Source organism: Patella vulgata, chromosome 8 (assembly GCF_932274485.2).
Source record: "Patella vulgata chromosome 8, xgPatVulg1.2, whole genome shotgun sequence".
NCBI classification, from domain to species: domain Eukaryota; kingdom Metazoa; phylum Mollusca; class Gastropoda; family Patellidae; genus Patella; species Patella vulgata.
In genome coordinates this window covers 30,930,743-30,958,383 of record NC_065886.2, presented here as the reverse complement: position 1 = coordinate 30,958,383, position 27,641 = coordinate 30,930,743, and the positions used below count along the sequence as shown (strand labels likewise).

The 27,641-nt window shown below is 37.6% G+C and overlaps 1 protein-coding gene across 1 annotated transcript in view; it reads right to left on the bottom strand.

Moving 5' to 3' along the window:
* Positions 1-20,601, bottom strand: part of LOC126830186 (serine/threonine-protein kinase DCLK1) — a 41,253-nt gene extending 20,652 nt beyond the window's left edge. Inside the window, exons 1-3 of the mRNA XM_050560510.2 lie at positions 20,362-20,601; positions 14,546-15,239; positions 9,442-9,538 (exon numbers count right to left, since the gene is read on the bottom strand). Coding sequence (XP_050416467.1) covers positions 9,442-9,538; positions 14,546-15,238 — 790 coding nt within the window. The 5' untranslated portion in view covers position 15,239; positions 20,362-20,601. The remainder of the gene's footprint in view (positions 1-9,441; positions 9,539-14,545; positions 15,240-20,361) is intronic.
* Positions 20,602-27,641: the final 7,040 nt, after the last annotated feature.

The following is a 27,641-nucleotide window of genomic DNA, read 5'->3' as shown; positions in this document are numbered from 1 at the left end:
CATTATTATGTAATATATAGATAAAGAGCTGACAGTTCTCGCTATAATAGTCGAAAAATAAATGATGAAAAATGAATTTATATTTAGAATTTCATTCAAAGTACTTTATTTTAGGCGAAGTTATGGGTGTTGGAAGATGTAGCGTTGATTGTTTATTATCGTAGCAAGGACACTGGACAAACTAGGCTCGATTATCCATTTTATCGTTACATTTTTAAATCTTGTAGGTGTTTAAATCCAGGCCACTCGATGATCTAGAGAGTTTATTATAAACTTGTCATGTTAATAAATGTCTAAATGACGATTTATGTAAAATTTGAGGTCAATATAAAGACAAGCAATACGCAGAGTTAGTTCTTGCATAATAAATCTTAACTGACGCATGCCGAGATTTGTTTCAGAAAGTGAGCTTTGTGGCTATTTTCGTTTATTTGATTTTTGTGCGTTGATGTTTGTCAAGGAACTAAATGGGGTTTACTTTCTGCACCAGGTGGGCCTACGATGAAAATTTGCCCAGGCAGTGGCACTTTCGTCTATACTTCATCGAATTCCAACTGTCAGTGATTCTTTTACGTGCACGCCAACGAGCACACGGATGGAACTCGGTTGTGCGTCCCATCTGAACGAATAGACGCTTTTTGTTTTCCGGCCGTCCGCCCATATAGCTGGCAATGCACGGGGAACCAGTCCGAAATATTCTGATAAACTTATTCGGTTAACACTTGAATAGAACTTGCGCCATAATCTCCAAGCCATGAAGACAGTTATGCGAAACAAAATGCCATTGACTTTAATATGAGAGTGCCAAAGATGTAAAACGATAATAAAATGTGTCCGTAGAATTGTTTATCACGCGATAAAATGGGTGCGATACGCAATCAAAATCAATTTAATCATGAAGCACAGACTGACAAGAGGCGGGTTGAGCCTCACAATAATTCTGAAAATAGGCTAACCCCAAGAAATACACGTATAATCAATCTCCTTAATAGAAATGCAGTGAAATGAGGTTAAACGTCCAATTTTCTGCTCAGACTGGACTAACAAAGACGGACATACGCCATGCAGTATTCTTTGAGGGGAATTTTTCCCGGACAGCAGCCCCACGGACTCATATAACTGTCAATGGTTCTTTTAGGAGTCACGTTGGCCCAGTTTCCCGGGATACCAAAAACCGAGGTTCTATATACCATTAACACAAGAGAACCCTTGTCGCTGTAAACCAAAATAATAGTAGGCTGTGTCACGGCTATACGGCTACAAATTATTTCCCTCGTGACCGAAAAGTAAGACATTAAACCCCATTTTATGTTGTTACCCCCCCCCCACCCACAACACTTGACGACTTTGAGAAAGGCGGTCCTATTTTAGAAGCAGGGACTGGTTCTCCTTTCTTGCTTCCCCGAGACCACCTCTCCTTAGTGTGAATTAAAATTCGTATAGGTAAAAGTTTTTTCTATTTATATTTCTCCATTATAATAACATACAACAGATAGGACAAAACCAATCTCATTCATTACACTAATAAATCAGCCTATTAACCCTCATAATATGATATCTGATCAGATTAGGCCATTGGTTTTCCACGTCATTACATTAATAGGCCCCACGACAACCATAAAATCATCAAATGGCAAATATAACATCAAACGATTTAACGGTTCGCCTTTAAAGCAAATATAAGGAGTATGTCGAATGACAAACGTCGTTGTGCACGAGGTAGGGTGTGCTTAAAACACGTTATACCACTTCTCACGAATTAGATATTTCAATTATTATTTAATTGCAGTTAAAGTTAAAGTGGCAACTGATCAATGTCCAAATTGATATCCCTCTAATCTTTCATGTCTAAAAAGTTGGAGTTTCTATAAATAGTGCAATATTTGATTCGAATTAAATTGTCATAGCGCCAGCAGTATTTAATTCGAATTAACTGTTGCCGTGAGAACGGGGTATAAAATGAAAGTCAAAGCGTTATAATTAAAGTAGGAAATGACCCGTTTGAATTAATTTTACCAATACATTTGATTGCGGGCTTTCGATTTCCCGCTTATACGTGATAAGGAGAAGGGTCGCCTTCCCAACCTCATGGGTTTTCTCCCATAGCTAAAAAAAAAATCCCTTACGCGCAAGTAATTTTTTGATAGAAAATATGTTTGTACCGAAATGACATAGCTTGTGTCGAATGGACGTTAACCCCACCCCACCACCTCCTCGCCCGTTAAACACTATTTCTCTCTTTCTCGATCGTGTGCGATCATTTATTCAGGAGTATTTTCTCTTTAAATTTAGAAACAAAAAATGTTAGATTCAGTTGTTGTATTAACTCAATAATAATTTATAGTCTAAACTTAGTTATTCTCTATTTGATCAGTTTTAGACCAGGCCTATTGAAGCATTTTTAAATATGAATTCATTTATTCTTCATTTGATCTATTTCAGCGACATTGTTGAGCTTTGTTTAATACAAACTCAGTTATTCTCCATCTGATCGGCAACCTACTGAAGCCTTGTTCAATATAAACGGAGTAAAATATTTCCATATTACACAGTTCAGTAATTAATTCAAAACATCAATCATACTTATATTGGGAAGTCGATTTATACATTGATCAATGGCGTGTTTCTATATCTCGTGAATACAATAATGCAGTTTAAATCAGTTAACCATCTCAGACTGAGCTTGACGAAGTTGTAAAGGCCGTGTTACTGAATCACCCGATTAGATTTTATTACATACTTCGAGAAGGTATTTGTTGAGTAATAAAACCTTCTAGTAGTTTATCGAGGGCTGGCCGTCCTTACCGCACGGTACAAATAAAACCTTCTAGTAGTTTATCGAGGTTTGGGTGCTTCCGGAGTCCAAAATGGCCGCTTTATATAAATGAGAATTTTGGGGATAACTAACCCGAACCCTAACCCTAACCCTTTTTAAAAGACTGAACTTGGGTCTAATTTAGTTTTTACTTCTCTTAAAAGGATTAGGGTTCGGGTTAGTATTCCCCTAAATACTCATTTGTATAAAGCGGCCACTTAGATATGAGTTCTGGCTTGTTCTGGAATTTGTTGCTTCTAGTGGTGATAATATTTTTACCGTGCGGTAAGGACGGCCAGCCCTCGACAAACTACTAGAAGGTTTTATTACTCCCTCTCTCTCTCTCTCTCTCTCTCTCTCTCTCTCTGTTGAACGTCAAACCCCATTTCTTTTCTCTCAGGAAAATTGACCGTCAAACCTCATTTCATTTCTCTCAAGAAAGTTGAACTTTGAACCCATTTCATTTCTATCAGAAAAGTAGAACTTTGAACCTATTTCATTTCTAAATCAAATTATCTAATCAATTCTGTTTCACATACAAGAAACCAATTTACCCAATCAATTTCTGTTTTACATACAGGAAATCAAGAACCGGATCAAGAACCAGACTATTAAATCATACTATAAGTTTCAGTTATTTAACATTTACTTTAACAATTTCTTACGCTTTTCTTTTCCCTGGAGCATGTTCCACCCACCATCAGTCTGGAAATCGCGTACCATACCAAAGATTGCTCAATTAATTTCCGCTATTTCACACTACATTACACAGTACTCAGACTGTCGGCCATTATATTTATAAGCTTCAATAAACAGCATGGTATTAGGTAAAGCCTGGTTGAACAGCAGGTTAAAAGAATCAAACAAATTCTGCAACAGGCTTATACTAAGGACCAGGTTAAAGAGGAGAGCTGACTCGGCTGCAACCAGGGGCCCGATATTGAAGGGCCCCGAAAATCAGTTCTTAAAAATAAATAGTTTGTACCAAAAATAAAACCGGTACCGTTTAACAAGGGGGACAACAATTTTTCACAGCTACTTTAAGGTCATTACAGGGCATACTGAGATACAAATTGAATTTTGTATAAGTGTAATGGACTGACTGGAATATGGCCCTTTTTAACTGTTGGTGCAAAGGCCCTAGTGACAATTTCATGGGCCTCATGCAAAGCGCAATCCGACTATAAATATATTTGAGGAAATTTTACTCGGACAGCAATTGAATTCCAACTGTCAAGATATCTCGGTTTTTCGTACCACCCGAATGACTAGACACTGTTCTTTGCCGGGTTGCCATCCTGCACCATTGACAATTGGAAACGCTCGTCCAACACCGGAATCGAATACCCAATAAACATAATCCTCCATAGACTGACATGGGTCGGAATCCGGCCTTGAATACAGTTATGAAAATTTTACCCGGCCAGCAATTGAATTCCAACTGTCAAGGGATTTCGGTTTTTCGTGCCACCCGAATGACTAGACGCTGTTCTTTGCCGGACCTACCATCCTGCACCATTGGCAATTGGAAAGGCTCGTCCAACACCGGAATCGAATCCGTAACAAACATAGTCCTCCATAGAATGATATGATATGGGTCGGAATCATTTAAAGCGAGAATTTCATATTTTCTAAGAAAGTCAAAACATAATTATTTCTATGCCTTTTGCTCAATAGGTTATCAACTCACTATTATACGATCATAGGTGTCATTCTCACACTTAAATCTCATTTACACAGGAAATAACAACACAATTACCTCCCGTGTTTTCCTATTGAAAACAATGGTCAGCCATTTCCTCAACGTTGGAATTTGAAGTTTAAAATGATATTTTTGCCAATTTCTCAGCTGGCAATAGTGAATTATAGGATTAATAGGATTATTCTTTAACAAGATAGGACTGTTTATGGATACCATCTATTTTAAGGCTATATTTTAATAAATTTAAAAAATATAACTTAAAAATTTGAAATTTCCGCTTTATGACTTGGTGTGTTCCTTGAAATTGTTATAGTGGAATCATTATGAAAAATTGGCCACTTAGATAATTACATTTCTGTGATCATATTGATTATATAATTATATACATTGCCATAAAATAACCATATCGTGAAGTCTCCTTAGACTTGCAATAATGTAGTGCATTCTACATTTCGTTATGGCAATTTAGCCGCCGTAAAGTCTAGCTGGTTTTGGTCTGACGGGTACAAGATGTGGCGGTACTCTACATAAACCATATCAAGAACACAGGGGATGTCCCTTGGCAGCAGGGTCCGCGACAGGGACCTCTGGGCCCCGAGACAAACAACTAGGCGAGGGGTGTGTGTGTGTGTGTGGGGGGGGTCTCTCCCCAAGAGTTCGAATATATTTGAAAGATACATGGTCTCTAGCGTCATTTTGGCGTATATCGGGGGTAACTGGAGGTCACTTAGCTAAAACACATTGGTCCGCAATCGGCAAAAATATCGAAAAACATCGAGATTTTTTAGCGGTTAACGAAACGAAGACGAAAGTAAAAATTCCGCTTCCAGTTTCGATTTTGAAGATCAGATAACAGTCAGCCTAATCAGAGCCATCGATAACTGCGTACATGATTACTGCCGACAGAGCGCGACACGGGCGCTTATTATCATTGTAGCGTTTACAGGCCCGGACTAGGCCCCGATTACCTGCCGGTGACGAGAGCCTAAAAAACGAGGTCGGGCCCGGGCACCACGACGCGACGGTCAGGGAAGGTGACTAATAGTTTTTAATTCACCAAATTTTCCCCCAAAGTGGACTGACAAAATCCGAGAAGGCCCGGACAGGAGGCTTATACAGTGTAGTGGTTTTCGATTCTAATCCTATCCACACCACTAGGTACCCACTTCCAGAAAAGTCACGGGTAAAAGTCACCTGGATAAATGTTCCAGTTGCCCCCCCCCCCCGCCTCTCACGGGCCCTGCCTGCAAGGCCCTCAGTCCTGCAGGCCTAACAATGAGGAACCACGTCGGAAAATCCCGATAAACTTTCTCGACCAACGCAAGTATCGAACACGGGAGCTCTAGGTTAGCGAGCCCTTATCTTACGCACTGAGCGATCGTCGGAAAATCCCGTTGAACTTTCTCGGCCAACGCAAGGTCGAACACGGATTCTCTAGGTTAGCGAGCCCTTATCTTACGCACTCCAACCGACAGAATCCACATATGAAATTCATGCTGTCATATTTGTGTTTATCTTGTGTCTCATGTCTGGAGTGAAATCCAGTGAATTTATTCAACAGCAGGAATCGATATCCAATTATGTAATTCCGAATCAGACCGATTGGTTCAGTTTATTACAGTCCTGGTCATCTATTGTTCTAAGTCCAATGCACTGGGTCTCAATATCAACTACAGTATTCATTAATCATAGATCTCAAGAGAGGTCTTCAAAACTCAGGATTTCACGAATACGAGACTTTTACAAATAATTGAAAGGGCGATGATTTAATGACGAAATATTGATGAAAACAATAACTATAGTCGTAAACCTTTGACTGTCGCCTTTGTTCAATCAATCTCGGCTGGTTACCCATCCTTGCACGGGTAGGTGTGGTGGGTTCGTTATGCCCAATTGCCAAAAACGCCTACTTTACATTTCTCTTATTATTTGACTGAAATTTTAAGCATATCCACTTTATCTATTTTTTTTAACTATTATAACGAGAACTGTCAGCTTTTTTTTTTATCTAAATCTTCCATAATGTATCTTTAAATTTGGTTATTATGAAGTTATTTGAAATGAAATGAAATGAGGTTTAACGTCCTACTTTTCTGCTCCGATTGGGCTAATGAAGATGGGCATACGCCATACAGTGTGCTATGAGGGAAGTTTTGCCCGGGCAGCGGCACTATGGCCTACTCTTATAACGAATTCCAACTGCCAAGGGATCTTTAACGTGCACGCCAATGAAGATATTTAAAAGGAAAGCTAACATATTACTCATGGAAATAATTGCACTGCAACTGACAATGTTTTGTCAAGATTCATAAAAAAAATTGTCTCAGAACATACAGGTTTATACAGGATGTTACTTGGATTGGTCCTACTCAGTGAATATATACAACCTATTTGGATAGGTCCCACTCAGTCAATATAAACAACCTATTCTCGTACAGAGAATACAAGAGTATTGCGACAACCTATATGACGAAATAAAAAACATGATGAACTATTTTCTCTCTTAACAGAATGTGAAGAGATATTTGGATGACTGTGGAACAGTTGCTATAAAATACTATGATTGATTGAACATCTGAAGACTTGCAGACGACCAGATGTTTTTATATGACGAATGATGTAAATGATGTGTTGGAATTAACAAACACGAGAATGAGCAGATCTATTCAGTGTTTTAACTTTCTTGACAGACAGATTTCCTTTTTACAAACCATCTTGACAGCACAGGTTTTTTTGTATTTGTATGTTGGTATTCGTGGAGCTAATAGGCCATTGATTTTCTCTGTTCAGTATAATTGAATCTGGGGTTTGTGTGGGAATAAAACACACATGTTGGTCTGACATGTGAAATACGAGATGATTGAGTTAGATTTTGGCTTACAGAATCAAGTTAAAGAGAGAGTCCACTCACCTATGATGGTAAAATGTCAATAAAACGCTTACGGGTAGGAAGGTTTTTTTTTGGGAAGTAAAACCGGAGAACTCGTACAAGTATAAAATCCCCCACCATCGCCTTCTATCAAGTTAAAGAGAATGGAGAGGTTTTATATCATTTGAAGATACGCTTCATCGAACATATCTATATGGTACTCATATTTCCAATAAAGATATGCAAATTTGGTATATACATAGAGAAAGCTACGCACTCAATCTTACTGAAAAACGCCCATGGGGCGCACACAGGACAAACAGGTAAGGGTATGACTCACTGACTGTTTGTCGGCTTGTGGTCTGCTCGAGTGACGCAGGGATAGGAGCACTCCGTATCTGTTGGCTAGCGGCTGTGAGAACATTGCGAGACTTAAACGTACAGCAGACTCTGCGATTAAACAACAGAAAAAGAAGTCGACAGAGGTCAGTACAAGAATTTACTTAAGATTTGATATTCATGGTAAATGGACAGCGAGTAACGACAAATGCAAGGATAATATATAGTATATTGATTCTTTAATTTTAATTTAACCGGCAACGCCAACGCTACGCTATATTTTATTTTAAAACTACATGTGTCTTAATTAGCAGGGGTTTGGGCGTGTGTGTGTGTGTGGGGGGGGGGGTAGGGTTAGATTAGGGTTAAACTACTTGTAACTCGCAACGCTACGCTACATGTTATTTTAAAACTATCAGTGTATTCACATTAAGTGTCCATCAACTCACACCGTCATTCCAGCAGAATTAACCTCCGCCCTATTACCATGATCTGGAACATGTCCGTCATGCTGTCAGTTAAGATTGGAGATGCCATTAGTAGAACTTAGTCATCATCAGTTTTTGACATTTTAAATTCAGAACCATTAAGATTTTAAAAGACCAGATAGGCAGTGTTTAAACGTGCTTAATGTCTCGCCATCACCTGTCTTGTAAACGTAATGGAATAAAATAAAATGGAATGGAGATTAATGTCCCACTTTTCTGCACCGACTGGGGTAGTGAATAAACCTAATTAATGGGGTACAATGTCTCGTCAAGTGCGTCCTTGTAAATATAATGAAATGGGTGAGATGCGTATACAGCACCTTCTTTGTAAATGTAATGGAATGGGTTTTACGCTATGTCAACACCTTTCTTGTAAATGCAATAATGTGTTTAGCGTCACGCCAACGTCATCCCTGTAAATGTAATGACGTGTTTAGCGTCACGTCAACACCGTTCCTGTAAATGTAATGATGTGTTTAGCGTCACGTCAACGCTGTCCCTGTAAATGTATTGATGTATTTAGCGTCACATCAGCACCGTCCTTGTAAATGTAATGATGTGTTTAGCATCACGCCAATGCCGTCCTTGTATTGATGTGTTTAGTGTCACGTCAACACTGCCCTTGTAAATGTAATTTTGTGTTTAGCATCACGCCAACATCGTCCTTACGTCTCGTCAACACGCCATTGTGTTATTTAGATGTTATCACATCTTTATTTTAATTTTACATCTTTGTGAGAGCAATTGGCCTGGAAATTGATATTTAGGAATAGTTGTCATATGCATTAGCATTCCTTCTGTAATAATACTACTGGTTGTGCAACAAGTGAGAAACTGTTTAGTCATGTCTTGAACACCATTAGGCTAAACATAATCACTCTGTTGTGATTGGTCGTCAAAATCACCAAATTGCCGCGCATGCCTGACGTCAGCCCACCATAATCAAGGAATTAGATTAGCGCCCAAGTTTGTTCTAGAAATGAACAAATAATGTCTCCATGTTTCGTAATCTGTATTATTATAATAGAAGGCCGGCTGATGTACCCGGTTGTTCGTGGTCGGGGTTTTCAGTTCCATCGTCAAGATATGTTATGAATGTCGGGCCTGTGGGCCAGATATTTTGATTGCGGTCGTATTCCCCCAAGCCACATATAATGGACAGACAGACAGACAGGGGTGACGCCAACTATCAGACCATTAAACAGAAAAAGAAGTAATGTATGTTTACCTTTCTGATCTAAATCAAAATCCTCCATGGAACATTTCTCCGCACCATAGGCGATAAATATAGTTTCATCTTGGAAAAAATCTGACAAACATGTCACCTGAAATATATTGTAAATTGAGATTTAAGGTCTATCTGTAGCAGTTTATCATTCTGAACATAGAGAACAATATATTTCAAGAATAGATCTCTGTCCTGAAAGACCGCCATATCCAAAGCTCAGTAATGAGGTTCTACTGCATTACACAGCTGTAATTACACACACAATGATTAAATAAACAATTTTAATTTATTAAATGAAAGCGAGATAAATACTTCTCAAAATTATCGATTTAGATCTTAAAATGTCTTTCAACTAGCTTAGTGTCTATCTCAAGTGGAGCTAATGGTAAACAGACAGCGTAAGTTTAGTATGGCGGTTTGCGTTTCTTATGACATGATGTAACCATCTTTTATATTGCGATTTAATATTATTTTTGTATTAAAAATTATTCACATTCATGAATATGAATGTTTGGGTATGTGGGAATACGCACCATGTACGCACTTAACCTTATATGAATTTTTAAATGAAATAATGTTTCTTTTTTTATATATACACGTATATTAAACACAGGAGGATTTCTATTTGTGATGCAGAATGGAGGATCTGGCAAGGGCAGTGTCTACTTGTTCGGGTGTGACGAAAATCCGAGGTCCCATCTACATAATGGCGTGCACGTAAAGAAATCTTGGCAGTTGGAATTCGATATTAGAGTTGGCCGTAGTGCCGCTGTCCGGTGAAGAACAATAGGACGTTAATACCCATTTCATTTCGTTTTCAAGATTATGTAAAGTGCTTTCAAGATTTACAAAGTATACCATCGTATGCGAGCTAAGGTAATTGAGTACATATTGGTTTGTATACATATATTAAACAGAATTTTCGTCTCTGAAAAAAAAGAAATTTCTTTGTATAAATGAAGTAAGTGTTGACAGATCTCCATGTAATTATTAAATATATACAAGGGTTAATAAAACCTGTGTGTCGCCATGTAAATTATATACAAAGTTTTAATATAACAGTCGAGTGTATGTAAAAAAATACCTTTTTTTTATGTATAATATATACAAACTTTAATAGAACAGTTAAAGTTACAGACAGATCTAAGTTGTTTAAATTGATCTGAAGCATCAGAGATAATAGGACCACACTTCATGATGTGATGATAGGACCACACTGCATGGAGAAATTTAAAGAGGCATTATGTAAGATTTAGATAAAGAGCTGGTCGTTCTCGCTATAATTTTCAAAAATAAATAATACAAAATGAATATATTGAAAATTTCATTCAAATTACTATATTTTTAGCCAATTTATCAAAGGTTGTAGTTTTCACATGATGTGTGAATTGATCGTAACCACCATACTGGTCATTCGAGTCTTTGCCTTGCTTCTCCATTTTTACATTAAATCATTAAATGGACGTTCTAATCTACTTAAAATCGGATCTATCCGAGGGCATCGAGGGTTGATATGGTCTTTTCATGTTAATATCTAAGTAATAATTTGTATAACATTTAAGGCCCAAATTAAGACCTACAATAGGCAAATTTATCTCTTACGTAATGCCTGTTTATCACGTCCAGATAAATTTGTAGCTGTTTTGCCATTTGCTTGCTATAATCCGTGTACTTAATGCCTCTAAAGATTACCCTTGAAGTCCAATCTGATTAAAATACAGATCTATATTTCGTTTCGTTTTTTTATACTTTCGATGGCCTGGCCTACACTACATGACAAGTTATAGTGTGAGTTCACAGGGGTCAAACGAGCGGTTTTTTACACTATGACGTCAGACATTAATTAATTAATTGTGTCATGTGACGTAAGAAATGTTCTGTGTAAGGTAATTCAATGGTCAGTGAGCAGCTAAAAATACTAATATACGTCCTCGTCTGGACCAGTTACAGTGAGCGCGGTTAATCAGTTATTGTTGGGAACGGTCCGATTTACAGTTTGTTCGTTCTGCGTGGTAGGGGTACAGCATCACTGAAAATGCTTGAGAGTAGCCATTTATAATTCGTTAGAATATGTTGATGGTTTTTAGATACATTTTATGTTAGTCATGTGGTAATGTACATTAGCTTTTGGGATGGAGAAATTAGATTTTTGACTGGGATACCCCACTATTGAAAAAGTCTGGCAATTATCATTCTTATGCTGAGCATTTTGCAACAAGTTTCGTGCGATAAGTAAATGGGCTCATCTGGCTTAGCCTTTTGTGTGGGGAAATAGAAAACATCTGAATGGGAAGTATTATGTTAGTTTCCCACAATAATGAGGTAGTATTTGGTAGTATTTAGTTATTATTGGGTACTAGTGGGTAAATCGCCCAGCCCAACGTGGATATCCCACCACTGAAAATTTCTTGAGGTGGTCTTTTTTGATACATGTGAATTTGCTGAACATTTTACAACATGTTTCTTGTGGTTAGTAAATCGGATAGTGGGGTAGGATGGGCCAGTTAGGGGCGCCTGACGAGTCTACCCCACCACTGAAAATATCTGACAGAAGCCAATTTTGATGCACGTGACGATGCTGAACATTATGCAACATATCCCATGCAGATAGTAAATGCGCTGATCTAGCTTAGTTCAAATATAACACAGTTCCTAGTTCCTCGATCAATTTTAAAGGTCATGTCATGTCCAAATTCAATTAAAAGAGAGTATGTTTGGGCCAGACGGAGAGTATAATTTTCACCTCTTTGGGTCAATATTGTATTTGGGTTCTCGTGAAATTACAAAATGTCTGGCCTAGACGACGTTAGGTCAATATACCAGATAAAGGAATTACACTCACCAAGAAACCATTAAATAAATCTATTGATACAGATAGCAGTTAGCTATGTCCGGGAAATTACTGATTAACATGGCCGAGTAATGATGCTTAGATTCCAGCTCACGGATTAAGATAGCCGAGTAATGAAGATAGAGAGGAACTAGGATAAGGAACTGGATGACCCGATTTACAAATCACAAACACATTAATCAGTGGCTCCTGATTCTGAAAACAGTTCCGATACCAACTTACTTCAATGGTCCAAATTGGAAGAGTTCTCAGTACGGGACGCTTATATTTGAACCATTTACACTACTATTTTTTTTTACCGTTATCGGAACCGTTTCTGTCACTCATAAAATCTGTAATGTAAACGGGCTTTTAGGTTCTTGTTTATTGACTCGGTGGTTGACTGCAATAAACTGTCTCAAGATAACGATTTGGGAGACTTCTAGACAGTTGAAGTAGATTGACGGGGTGGGCTTGGGTGTCACAGATTTGGGAATAAGACTTTTTTTGATATACATGTATATATTTATGGACGAAAATAATGCTTTCGATTTTGTCTAAATATGGTGATTTGTTTTATGGATGACGATCTGTCTTTGGAGACAATTTTATGTTTATAGATAAAGCCACGGTTGGAATATAGCCGATTGTGTGTTCCACTGTCGACGCAGTCGCCTAAGGCAAATAATGAAATTAAAATTGGTAATGAAACTGACTTATGCATATTTCAAATACAAAGGGAAGGTAAGTCTTCCTCTCAACAAATCGTAAGCCATACGTATGACCTTGGCTATTTCATCCAGGCTGATAATCGTCGTAGTCGAAGAATGATCGAGGCTAAGAATATAGAAACAGTGACCCCATCTCAACGGAATGATTGAGATTAAAAATAGAGAAACAGTGACACCATCTCAACGGAATCATCGAGATTAAAAAAAGAGAAACAGTGACACCATCTCAACGGAATCATCGAGATTAAAAATATAGAAACAGTGACGCCAAAGAGACGAGAATTAAAATTAGACTCAATGGTGCACTGTGTCCATTTAAGAGCGAGCTGAAATATTGTAACATATGCTGGATGATCGAGACTAAGACTACAGAAAGATTGTAATACGTAGTATTGATTTAGACTAAGAATATAGAAACACTGTAATTTAGTGCCACCTCGTTTCTTTATGATATCATTTATACCTAAAGGGCTACGTCATGCTATCTTTCTACCGAGTCATTAGTGAGTTATTAAATAACCACTCTAAACTGATCCGTGGAAGGAAACCACGTGAAGATACTTTCCTATAGCTTCTACCTAACTTAGTGTCATATTCCGTTACTTTAAGACGTGAGTGTATAATATGATCAATGCCATCCACCTGTCATTCTCCTCCCTACTCTTATCATGCAATATTCCCCGCCATTATTCTTGTAACCATAGTAACGCTAAAGCGCGACAGTGTGCTGATAAAAGCATTTTACAGCTTTCAATATTTATGCTAATCATTATGTTATACGGTTCATTGTTATAGAAACTCCGAGAGCATGTAATGACGGTCGTATCTATTAATTCCCAGATTACTATCTCCTTAATTAATAATCCCTATTAATGGCGTCTTATCAGAAATTAAATGGGGGTTAACCTATTTTTCTGCGTCTACTGGGCCAATGAGAAGACGAGCATACGCCATAGGGTGTACTATGAGGGACATTTTTTCCGGACACCGGCACTACTGTCTTCTATTATATCGAATTTCAAATGTTAAGGGTTCGTTTACGTACACGCCAATCTGTACACGTCAGGAGCTCGGTTTTTCGTCCCAACCGAACGGCTAGACACCGTTCCTTCTTAGACCCTCCGAACTGCACCACTGAAAAGCGGACGAGACCACACCGGAGTGAACGATATAACAGTAATATGTGAAAACCTGAGAAGGGGAACGTATAGTCGTTTGGATGGGACGAAAAGAGTAGACTGGAGTGCCGCTGTCTAGGCAAAATTTCCCCCATGGTACACGTAATGGCGTATGCCCGTCTTGATTAGCCCAAATCAAATTGTTTCAATGGCATTTAGTAATTGAACTGGAATATACAGGTCACAATTCTATGGAATACAATTACTGCTTAATGAATAGAGAAACCTAGTTTAAACGTCGCTCAGTAATAAGCAGTAATTGTATTCCATAGAATTATCACCTGTATATTCACTAGCCCAGTCGGATCAGAAAAGTTCAACGTTTAACCCCATTTCATTTCGCAATATGTAAAATATAGACCTACCTGTCTACCGTCCACGGTAAATATTTTCTTGACGCTGCCGGAGTCGAGTTTAATAGCTTCCGTGATATCATCTAGCACTTGGGAGAAGGAATGGGCAGTCTTTTTATTTAACACAATACGCACGGCTTTACGTGGTTTTGATCCGTTTCTAATAACAGTAACTAATTTAGGTTTAATAAATCCCTTGTCCTCGTCTGTGAGGTCACGTGGTGATGTTGGCGTCTGTTCTTGTGCTTCACGCGCCTTGGCGTTGACGTTCCAATTAGGGTTGACTGATTTGTGGTATTCTATATCGCGGAAGATGTCGGTGGAAGCACACACATAACTCTCACCCTCCTCCAGCTGATCTAAATTTGTGATTATCTTGGCAGAATCCACTGAGAATATATATCTAACTCCTTGAGGAAGAACGTTTTTGTCACACAATGGACTCGACGTCAATTCGGCCAACAGAGATTCAAATGTTCGAAACCGCTCGGCGGACACCGCATACAGCATTCCTTTGAAGAATCTGTCCCCATTTCGGTAAAATCGAACCTTTTTAGCTCGTTTATTCTCCGATACGCGTAATATGCTGTGACGTAAGAAATTGTTGCTGGCACTGGGACTGACGTTTCGTCCAGATTTACCTCCCTTGTATCCAACACGTGATCTGTCGTCTGCGAAATGGTCATCCCAGCCATTTTCAGTCATCCTGTAAAGAGAAGGTCACGTGGTTAATGGAGAAATTAAAAACATTTTAAAACTATATCAAGATTAGAAACATTTAAACTATACCAAGAATAGGAACACCCTTTTCAACGCACGTTGGGAAATTCCATGGGAATCACCACCAGACAAGTTTAAATAAAGCGTCCCTGTAGACCTAGTGTGAAAACACCAGACAGGACTCACAGATAGAAGACAGATATTAGAAGATGTCGAAATAAAATCATAAACGTTCGTATCTGATGGACTTAGATTAAAAACTGTCAACTATGCGAAATGAACAGGGAGTTGAACCAGGTATTCAATAATGCATAAATTATTAAATACTGTTGATCGATATAACATTTAGTCCCGAATTGACCGAGTTTGTGTCGAGTGGATGCTAAACCTCCATTTCTCCCTGCCAACATAAAATTGGAGAATATATTAAAATCAAAATTATTGTTTGAAATACTGAAACCACGCCCGAACAGAACTAGTCGACATAAAGTTTAAGAAAATGTTAAAATCAAAATCATTACTTGAAAATCCGAAACCACGCGTTACAATACTGTAAAGTTTGTATCTAACTCTCTAGTTACTATTGCTGAAATCAATTCTCTAAGACAAAACTCTGACAGATTGGCCTTTCTATGGAAATTATATCGTCGTATCTCCAGTAGATACTGCGAGTTGGGATTATATCTGAACTGGTGATTCACATGAATATCCAGTCATATAGGTTTGTTTTCAATTACATGTTTTCTATGATTCCATGGCCTCTCAGACGGAACTACGCCATTCAATCGATGATGACTCAATGCTGTAAGACCTATGATTTATAATGATATATTCAAAACCGGCCATTTTTGGGTATTTGTTAGCGTCATTGTATTACTTCCTGTCAAGTCTCGCGAAATAAAATATAAAACAATTGGCGTTGAGATATGACTTATGTGTTATTTATCAAAATACATTATGCATTTTTCTTTTTTCCGTCGGGGCTTCTAGTATTTCACATTTCGTTGCCAATCGTCTCTCTCATGCGCCATATAGAACGAAGGGAATGGATATTTTTGTTAAAAAGTTAATAAAATGTTTTTAGAACGGTTGCCAATATTAGTATAAGATTGTTCTTTTCTAAAGTAGCTTTCCTTTTCAAGAATATCCAAATGAAATGAAATGGGGTTTAACGTCCTATTTTGCTGCACCAACCGGGCATTATATAGTGTAATATGAGGGCAATGTTGCCCGGACAGTGGCGGCTATGGGTTCTTTTGCGTACACACGACACCACTTCTATACTGATATATTTTGTCAAGTGTACAATGCTAGGAAGTAGAATTTTGTCCGTACAGTGGTGTTTCCATCTACTCTTTATCCAATAACAAGTATTCGTGTACGCGCCTGACAATATGTGTACACGTGTGAACCTCGATTTTTCGTCCCATACGAAGGATTAGGCAACACTGTAATAATCAGCTCAACAGCCGCTTTCCGTGATCAATGGGAACCGGGATTGAATTGAGAAATCCCGAAGGTTCGTTTTCGCCCACATCGGGAATCGAACCCATGTCACCTTAAATAACGACAACAGGACAATTCGTATTACTATAATTAAATATTCTAATAATAAACCACACCTGATCAGCCAGGTCGCTCTTTAACTCGGCTCTCGTATTACCTGTTGATTAACAAAATCTTCTTATTGATCTTTAACGTACTTTTAATGCCCACTTTCACACAAGATCATATGGCAGTCTACTTTCACACAGGATCAGATCACAGTCCGCTTTCACACCCGATCACATCGCAGTCCGCTTTCACACCAGGTCATATCGTAGACAAAAGGTATTGTTATAGCAGTTTATAATGGATTAGTAGTAATAATTAACCGCCATTAGCCACGGATTATCGGATAAGGCTGGTCAGCAAGCTAAAGTTACGCTGTTTGTTTGCAATTAGCTCTGCTTGAGAATAGTCATGAAGTATTTATTCTGCTTCCATTTAATGAAATTAAAAATGTTTATTTAGTCTTTGTGTGTACGAAAGGCAGGCCTATAAAATGGAGATTAGAGTCGCATTACTAAATAGTATAACTATTCTTTTAATATCGCGGCCATTTAGGACAGAGATCTATTCTCATAGTAGACAGTTCTATGTGGACAGAATGAGCTCATCACTTCTTCTGTGATACCAAATATTATATAATAGAAATAGAATGAAATAGGGTTTAATAACTTCGTAGTTTTCTGTGCCGACTGGGCTAATAATAATGGGCATACACCATACAGTGTGCTGTGAGGGAAATGTTGATCACTCTTATATCGAATTCTAACTGCCAATGTGTGCACGGGACAGCGGGTTTTTGTCCCACCCGGACGACTATATTCTATATTCTCTCCGTCCTACCCAACTGACAAGGGGGAACTTTGAACACCGGGGTCGAACACGGCATAGGGCGACCAGGTCAGTGAGCCAACGTCTTACCCACTGAGCCAACTCGGCTCCATACATAGAATGATTATGGATTATTATTAAATCAAGACAGACATAAACTGGGTTCCCAATTCTATTTAAAATAACTACTTTATCCTTTCTGTAATCTGTCTGATATCTGGACTAATTTAAGCTATTGTTATAGATTAAAGCCATTCTTGTCAATTCTTGAACATGTCGTTCTATTTTGAAAATAAGGGGGTGGAGCCGAGTGATCTAACCAGGCGCGGATCCAGGATTTTTTGAAGGGGGGGGGGTCTAGGTTGGATAATTGCTTAACTAATTGCGGTGGGCGTATGCCACCGCCGCGAGCGCCAAAGGCGCTAAACGTTGTATTGGCAAAATTGGCAAATTAGATTCAATTTGGTGCATTCTGACGTTTTTCCGGAAGGTAAATTCCAAAATTACAGGTCTAAAAATCGCCAATAAAATCGCATAAAATGTCCTTAAAATGTTGATGGGGAATGCTCCCTTCACAGGTGAGGAACAAAATATCTTCAGATACCATATTATGGTTGTTCAAAAATCTTATAAATTCCGCTAGCATATTTTTTTTAAAATTTGATAAAATAAATGACCAGGTATTTTTTCTTATCAACGCTGCCGATAAAATTAAAAAGCAAACACAACAATATTCAACGTCAACAGGCGAACAGCCTTAATAAAACTCTTTAAATTTCAATAAACTTATATTTTCATACAATACGGTGTTAAAAAATTGCCGTCGTCAATAGGCGATTGGTCCCGACGGCAATTTATGCTGTCGACGTTTTTGGCTAATTGCCAGAGCTGTATGTGACTATTTGTTTTTGCCCACAATGGAATGAAAGTCATGACTCAACTCAATGTATACCAACTCATCGCAATTTTTGGGTCAGATTCAGGCTTTTAGATTTAAGTTTCTCGGACCCTTCAAATTTTCAAGCTTGAGCAGGGGGGGGGGGTCCGGACCCCCTGGACACCCCCTCTGGATCCGCGCCTGACTAACGCATGACAGGCGTGACCTCCTGGTGTCCTCCTACTGCTACAGACCCCCAAGCGAATTACTGAAATAATGGTAGTCCGCTAGGACTACAGTTTGTGTTGAGTACACGTTAAACTCTTTAAATGAAATTGACCTATGTTAGTCTAGAAAAGACATAGGTTGTGTTGAGGGGACGTTAAACCCCATTTCTCTCTCGCTGTGAAGAAACTGTCATGGAACAATGTCATAATACTAATTGGTGATCCATCAAGTAATCGGATAGACCATCTGTGATAAATCGACAGGTTTAATACCATAATACATTCTATTACGTATCTACTGGTTTTACCATTGACCTATTATAATATACAGGAATGAGTGAACGTACCCCCGGCTGGACTAATGAAGACGGGGGTACGCCATATAGTATGTCAGTAGGATGTTAAACCCATTTTATTTCATTTCATTTGCAAATTGGTAAAACCTACAAAGCTGACGTAAAGGCAATTGTCCGAGTAAAACTGCTAAAGTTCATTTGGCAGTAGGAATGAAAGGAAAACAGAAGTAATAACGACTATCCGACCATAATCCGGGCAAAACCACCCATTTCCGCCGCACATGTAATCAAATGCATATAATTTATAAACAAATTAGTGTTTTTGACTAAAAGACAATGGTATGGTGTTAGAAATCTAAACAGACCGACTATTATTAGAACGCTGTGTGCATCACGTGACGCGAAGACATTGGTGTTCAGATGTCAGATTCGATTTTTTTAGACAAACATAACGCAACAGAACGTGCAATTAAAATGGACAGATAATGAAGTCATGAATACGCATGAGTAACCCTGTGTTACGTAATCAACTGATAACGGAAACGGGGCTAAAGAACTGCCGGAAAATCGATGCGGGCCAGTCGAGTATAGAAAACATATGGCTCTCCCAGCAGAAAATTATTACGTCATTTGTCAATATGCCGTTTGAGAGAGAGAGAGAGAGAGAGAAAGAGAGAGAGAGAGAGTAATTTCGCATGTATTCCATTTATTTATAAGTAATTAATATTAAACCGTGAAAGTTAAATATTGTTCCAAAAGACCGAGTAACAAATTGCTTTTAAAACGTTGTTGTCTATAGGCTCATAAATACTACTTGCTAGACATCCGGTCAGTTACAATGTAAACCCGTGAAGTTAGGCAGGTAATCCCAAGAAAATGAAAGATATGCCAATGTAACAGATATCGTCCGTCTAGCTATTAGCTAACCGGAATTCATTAAAACTTTTCATTAGAGTTATTTCGTCCTTTTCTAAATAAGAATACGACACTGGATATAATGTATTTTATAGTCGACGATAATTTTACAGTGCACATATTGAAAAGACGCCGAATATCTACATTATTATTAGCCATGAGAACGGGAGATGACATCGGGTGTTCCAGTAAGAGTAATCATGGCAATCCTTGTATACAACACGAGGGACTACTTACGATCAAAACAGTCGGCAGTTTTCACTTTCATTTGGATCGCCCAAATCATTATTATGTCACTGCCAGATTATGTTTATATATAGTAATCACATCATTTTTTAAAATATTATACTTTAGATAAGTATATGACATGCCGGTGTAATAAAAATACTATGATATAACTGTTATATACCCTACCTGTGACGTAATAAAACACACTTTAATTATTTCCAATATATTCCCTGTTAAAGCCGAGTGTCGTCTGCCACTAGATTTTACTCGTCTGCTAATAAAATCAATTCTAGAAACAAAATCGATAAAACGCGCGATTTTCATAAATTATTCCATCGTTTGATTTACACGGTTGTCTCCACACACGGGTCGGCGATAAACGAGTAGCTATATTTCTACGTTGACAACCACTAAATCTTTAACAAAAAATACTTTACGATCATAACAACGTTTCATTTATTATATATTCGACTATTATCCAGTCGCATTCGTTTTTCATTAATAACACACGATTAAAAGACTTAATATTCGAGACAAACGTTTTCGGCAATATGGGTCGCTCTATTATCTGATTAAGGGGTAACAGGAGAACTTAAACGCAGATAATTATAATATTAAAAGTCGATTATATCTTCAATAAAACTAATCCATTCCCAATTATATTTAATTAAATATTTTTAAAATAATAGCTACCCTTTAATAAATATGTGTCTCTTGCATAAGATTATTACTTACCATACCCCCTATTAACAATTGACCTGTCTGAATGGTAATCCCTTTGAAGAGAGATTTGGCTTTCATTGAGTGATATAGTGTATTGTATATGTGTATAACGGTAATCATATGTACTTATATTAATTCTCGGGTATATATATCAAACCATTGTATATGTCGCCAATTAGTTACAATTTGACGTACAGGCTATAATATACATGATAACAGATAAGGAGTACGTTTTAAAGCTCCGCACAGAGTTCCCCATAGTAAATGAAATGAAATGGGGTTTAAATGTTTGACGGACTGGATGTATGCAGTTATAACAAACAATCATTCAGATAAGGTTAGCCTTTTAACGTGTTCGTAGAAGAGCTTCATCAGGGTTCCCCGTAGTAAAAGAAATGAAATGGTTATTTTTACAGTTTTAACAAATCAGGTTTCGACTCCCCGGTTGTACGTGACAAGGAGTAGGGTCGCCTGTCCAACCTCGTGGGTTTTCTCCGGGTCCTCCGGCTTCCTCCCAATGCTAGAGACCCCTACGCGTAAGCGAATTGTTGAAATAAAATTGAACCTATGTTAGTCCCGAAATGACCTAGTTTGTGTCGAGTGAACGTTAACCCCCCTCTCTCTCTCTCTCTCTCTCTCCCCATCTCTCTCTCTCTCTCTCTCATATTACACTATATTTTCCCAATTGGTGCAGCAAAATAGGACGTTACACCCCATTTCATTTCATTTGGATATTCCTGAAAAGGAAAAGCTCTCCCTCTCTCTCTCTCTCTCTCTCTTTCTCTCTCTCTCTCTCTCTGTCTCACAAACCATTCAGCTCGCTCTTTTTTTTAAAGGGTTTGTTTTAAAGAATTTAAGGTCAACGTATTAATTATATATAGGTTTGCGTTAGTGTAACCATTCAGAAAAAGCGCGCGTTAGGGTTTTCTAGCTAGGGAAACGTATCCCGTCCCGCAAAAAACTAATACAACAACCCATGCAGGATGGAAGGTATAAAAGACGCCAGAGAGGTTAACACAAACTATCTTGCTCAATCGATGTTTCATTTCTTGTACTATATTATATATATTCTTAAATTACGATTGATTTGTTGTACATCCATGTATCTATTTTAAATGGTTTTATTGTATTTGCATATAACCTTAAATGAAATGAAATGAAGTGGGGTTTAACGTCCTACTGTTCTGCTATAACTTTAAAATAAAGATTGTTCTCGCAAAGTATAGATGATAAAAAAAAATATGGCATTCTAAAAGTTTGATCATGTGATTGGTCATATATATAAAAATATGGCATTCTAAAAGTTTGATCATACATGTATATATATATATATATATATATATATATATATATATATATATATATGTGTGTGTGTATTTAATGTTTATTTGTCTAAATATTCATCTCCCGGACATACCCCGTGCAGTGTGCTATGAGGCATGGAATGAAATGAAATAGGTTTAACATCCTGCTGTTCTGCTCCGGCTGGGCTAATGAAGACTGGCACACGCCATACAGTGTGTTATAAGGGAAATGTTTCATGGACAGCGGGGCTACGGCCTACTATTATATCGAATTCCAACTGCCAAACGATCTTTTACGTGCACGCCAATGTGTACACGGGACCTATCAGAGCGACTAGACAGCTGTCCTGCCCTCTATAAGGGAAATTGAACCCTGAGAGCGGCCTACTCTTATTTCCGGTTCCAACTTAAAGGTCTACGAATAATAGTTATGATTTTAAATTCACATGTCGAGGTGCATGTTCTGTATTATTCATGACTACTATTCACATATCTGTAGCATTTGCTTGATAAACACGAGAGTATCCTCGTCGAAACATTGGCTTAGTATTAAACTCAGTAATTCTGTATCCATAAAATTGTACCTTTCAAACCTTGTGTTAATTTGTTTTTTAGTTAAAAAATTGTCTCGGGGACAAGTCTCTGGGGTCTCATTTTGGCTTCGCTACGCTACCCTGACAGCGCCCCAACGCGAATTGGGTTCGAAGGGCCTGCACTCCTAACCTAATTATTGAAATAAAAACATTATATAAATATGCCATACTGACCCCCAAATTACATGATTAGTACCGAGTGGACGTTAAAGGACAATATTAATGTCAGCCATTATCACAATGTGATAGAACGAGAAAAATAGAAATAGCCCGTACATTCCCTTGTTTTTATTCATTCTATACTTAATAAACTTAATAAAGATATGGCAATGCACAGACTTTATCTATTTTTTTCGTTTTTTCTTATCTAGTGTCAGTCAATTCTTTTTATAAAGATATCCCTTCACAGTCTCATATGACAACTTCTGGTCTGCGAAGGAATTATCAGTTTTTGCTCGTTACTTCAGTCAGTTATATAGAAGGATAAATCTTGTTTTCCATTTATTGCGTTATTTCCGTTTCTTCAAATCTTCGTTACCCATCTATCGTAGTAATGATCTCTGTGTTAAAACTATATTTGGAACGTGTTTAACCAGTTCTGTCACAATATGTGATAATGACCGACACCATATTGTCTTTAAACCCAACTTCTCTGTCTTTGCAGAAACAAGTGACAGTATTATGAATAATACACTACCAGTTATCTCCCTTCAAACTGAAGTCAATGGAGATACTCGTTTGGACGTTCCGGAATTAAGGTCTCTACAACCCAAAAATAGTGACAATCGAGTGAAAAGGGGCATTTCGGGCTACAACGCATGCACCGACCCCATAAGATAATATTTCAACCAATCATGATAGCTGTAATACATTCGTTGTGTTTAATTAAGTCACGACTCTACTCACACTTCCCGGGGCTGAAAGAACTGTGACATGACTTAATTGCGCGTAGCTCGTTTTCAATTCTGTTCCTTCGGGACGTTCCAGATTGACAATCGACCATCCTCTCGACCTATGCCCAGTTTCTGAAAGGATAACAGAACTGAACTTAGGATTATTAAAAATATTCTATAATCTCCATATAGGGATTTATGTTATTAAGAAGGGCTAGCTCTTACCAGGGACATATGTACCGTTTCCCCTTTCTGTCAAATTGAGGGGTAAAATCAGAATTTTTGTGATAATCCCATATTTTGAAAAGAAACACAACGTTATTGTGAACACAAGTCAAGGCTACTCACCTATCAAAGTTAGCCATCTTGGTATATATATATATATAGCGCTGATATTAAACCTTAAAGTTGTAAACAGTTTTAAATGACTTGAAATTTTTAACTATGAAATAATCACAAGATGTAAATATTCCACAGGTCCAGTTTTTACTGCGAGAACTTTGCTTTACCACAAAGCAAGCGGATTCTTTTCCCCACGTTTTTTTTCTATCCGGATTGTCGATACCAAACATTAACAAGCTGGACACCCTATTTTAACTTGATGATGATGAGAGAAGATGACACACCCTCTCTTCTCGTGACAGCAAATTCTAACACCGTATGTTTTGTTATTTTTTTGAGTTTTTAATTACTTTTGTCGAACTAAATTTACCCAAGCGGTTATTACAACGAAAACTTGTTAGGCGAGTGTCCGGGCAGAAATAAAAAAAAAACAAAGATGGGTCGACTCCAGATTTATATAGTTATTTCCCTTTAATAACCATCCGATATTCCACTTCAAAAAGTCATACATCTATGCGAACATGTTTTGTGGAGCTTGGCTACTATTCCGCCATTATAATATGTTGCCACAAGTGCTTTACCACCCCTTTTCTCAGTGCCTCATATTCTCTTGGCAGTGTATAGTTAATACTGGACAAGCCGCCATCTCGAAAATGAAATGGGGTTTAACGTCCTACTGTTCTGCTCCTAACTGGGCTAATGAAGACGGGCATACGCCATGCAGTGTGCGAAGAGGGGAATTTTGCCTGGACAGCGGCACTACTCTTATATCGAATTTATACTTGCGATGGCCAACAGTACATGAAAATCTGACCTATCATACAGAGCGGCTTTTGACCCTATTACGTCAAACATTTGATTAACCAATCAGCATTGATGTTTCCGGTGGAATGCCCACAGTTCCGTCCACCACACGCCAAAAGCTCGCTGTATCAGACCGTTTCATTGGCTAAACCCTCACATCATCCAGAACACGTTAATAACAACTCTTCCAGATCCTAGTGTATTGAAGACAAGTGAATCGAAATTTTGAACTATAAAAAAAAAAAAAAAAAAAAAAAAAAAAATAAAAACCAAATGTAATAAGATCCGTGTTTTAATCAGATTGAAAATACATCAACAGTCTCCGTTAACATAATATATTATTAGTAAACAACACCATTTTCCTATAACATAATGTAATATTAGTAGATAACAATATTCCCCTATAACATCATGTAATATTAGTGGAGACCAACAAACTCATTAAACATAATGTAATATTAGTCGACACCAACACTCCCTTTAAACATAATGTAATATTAGTAGATACCAACATTATCCTTTAACATGATCTAATATATGTGTACACCAACATTCCCCTTAAAAATGGTGTAATATTAGTGGACACCAACATATCCTTCAACATAACGTAATATTAATGGACACCAACATCTCCTTTAACATAATGTAATATTAGTGCACCAATATTCTTCTTAAACATTATCTAATATATGTGCACACCAACATTTCCCTTTAACATACTATTAGTAAACACAAACATTATCCTTTAACATGATGTAGCCTAATGTAAGTGGACACCAACATTCTCCATTAAATGATGTAATATTAGTCGACACCAACATTATCATTTAACATAATGTAATAAGTGGAAACCAACATTCTCCTTTAACATAATCTAATATTAGTCGACACCAACACCCCCCTTTAAAATAATATACTATTAGTAGACACCAACATTATCCTTTAACATGATGTGGCCTAATATAAATGGACACCAATATTCTCCTTTAAATGATGTAATATTAGTGGACATCAACATTATACTTTAACATAATGTAATACAAGTGGACACCAACATTCTCCCTTAACATAATGTTATATTAGTCGAAACCAACACCCCCTTTAACATAATGTAATATTAGTAGAGACCAACATGCTCCTTTAACATAATGTAACATTTTCCTTCAACATAATGTAATATTAGTGTACACTACAATTCCTTTTTAAGTACAAAGGAACGTCCTATGTCATTAGTACGTTATATTTCAAAACATACAAGACTAAAGTCGGTTGCTAGCCTAAAAAATCAAACAAACATATAGCTCGTCAGCAGAAGAATGAACTCTTTCACCCAAGCTTTTACAGCAGAGAAAGTTGTAAGTTTGGTGTTTATCTGAGAAATCGTGGTTTGTATTATCATGTAAAAGTTGAATACAATAAAAACAACTCGTGTAGACGATTATAATCTATCGATTCCATCTTGGTCCGTGTTTATATTTCTACCATGCAGCTAAAGATAACTTTTAAACGATTTTTAATTGATCCGTGTTTAATTGTCCTGGAGAAAATTAACGCACACGTACCATCGTTATCACAACTTGTGTGACGTCAAATTACAATTTACATGTGACTGGGGAATAATTTAAAATCATGGGGAGATTTATCTTCATTCTGTACACAGAGAACTGTCTACTTTCAGAATAGATCTCTGCACTGATTTTCCTCAACATTGCAAGATTAGTATACAGGGCTATTTCGTAATGCTGTTCTTTTCCGTTTTGCGTCTTTCATACCCACAAAGACTAAAAAAACCTATCCGATTCTAGTGAATGGAAGCATAATAAATACTTTTCTTCAATATTCTCGAATTATACTTAAGGACTAAAACGGTTTGCTTAAAAATAGTAATGTCGGTCATCTTACAGTGGGTTGATATATCACGCTTTTGTTAATAGTAAGTGCAAGAGGACAACACCACACACAAATTATTACACGAGACAAACCTACGGACAGGACACAATATACACAGGCATCTTAAAAAAACCCTATATATCAGATCAGCTAGCCATAAGCGTTCACTGCGCTGTACAGTCCCCGGTCTGTAGTGATATAGACTTCACTCAAAATGGAAAACAAAACAATGAATGATTCGCAGGAAGGACGTAATAGAACTAAGGTTTATCTATTAAAGATCTAATTAAGTCCTTAACATGGGAAACCTGACTGAACAGAATAAATGTAGATGTGATGGATCCGCGGAGATTTCTAAAATGTCTCAAAGGTTCCCCGAATCGAAAAAGTATGACTTGAACAGATCATGATGGCATCGGTACCATCTTGAAAAAAGTCGTCAAGCGATGCGCAAAGGAAAAAATAACACCAAGAACCGATCTTGACGCCATCTAAACGATCTTGGAAAAATCCGCAATCGAAGGAAGTTTCGACTCGATCATACTCAAATTAGCGGAGTTTTAGGGGCTTTTTTTTCGAAGAGCGTTGGCCCCAAGAACAAGAAGAACAAGCACAACAAGATGAACGCCGTTCGGGACCCAGTTGCAGATCCAAAAGGGAGGGGAACCACTGCAATGGTGCTTTAATTGCCCTCGAATATCCCCAACATGATTATAGCGAGTTTAGTGCACTGGAGAACAGTAGGACGTTAAACTCTATTTTATTGGATTTCTCACGGACTATAATTATGGACGAAGTTTTTTATCCCGGTTAGGACGTTAAACTCCATTTTATTGAATTTCTCACAGACTAAAATTATGGACGAAGTTTTTATTTTAACATCATAAACAACGAAGAACATCAAGATAAATGAAACA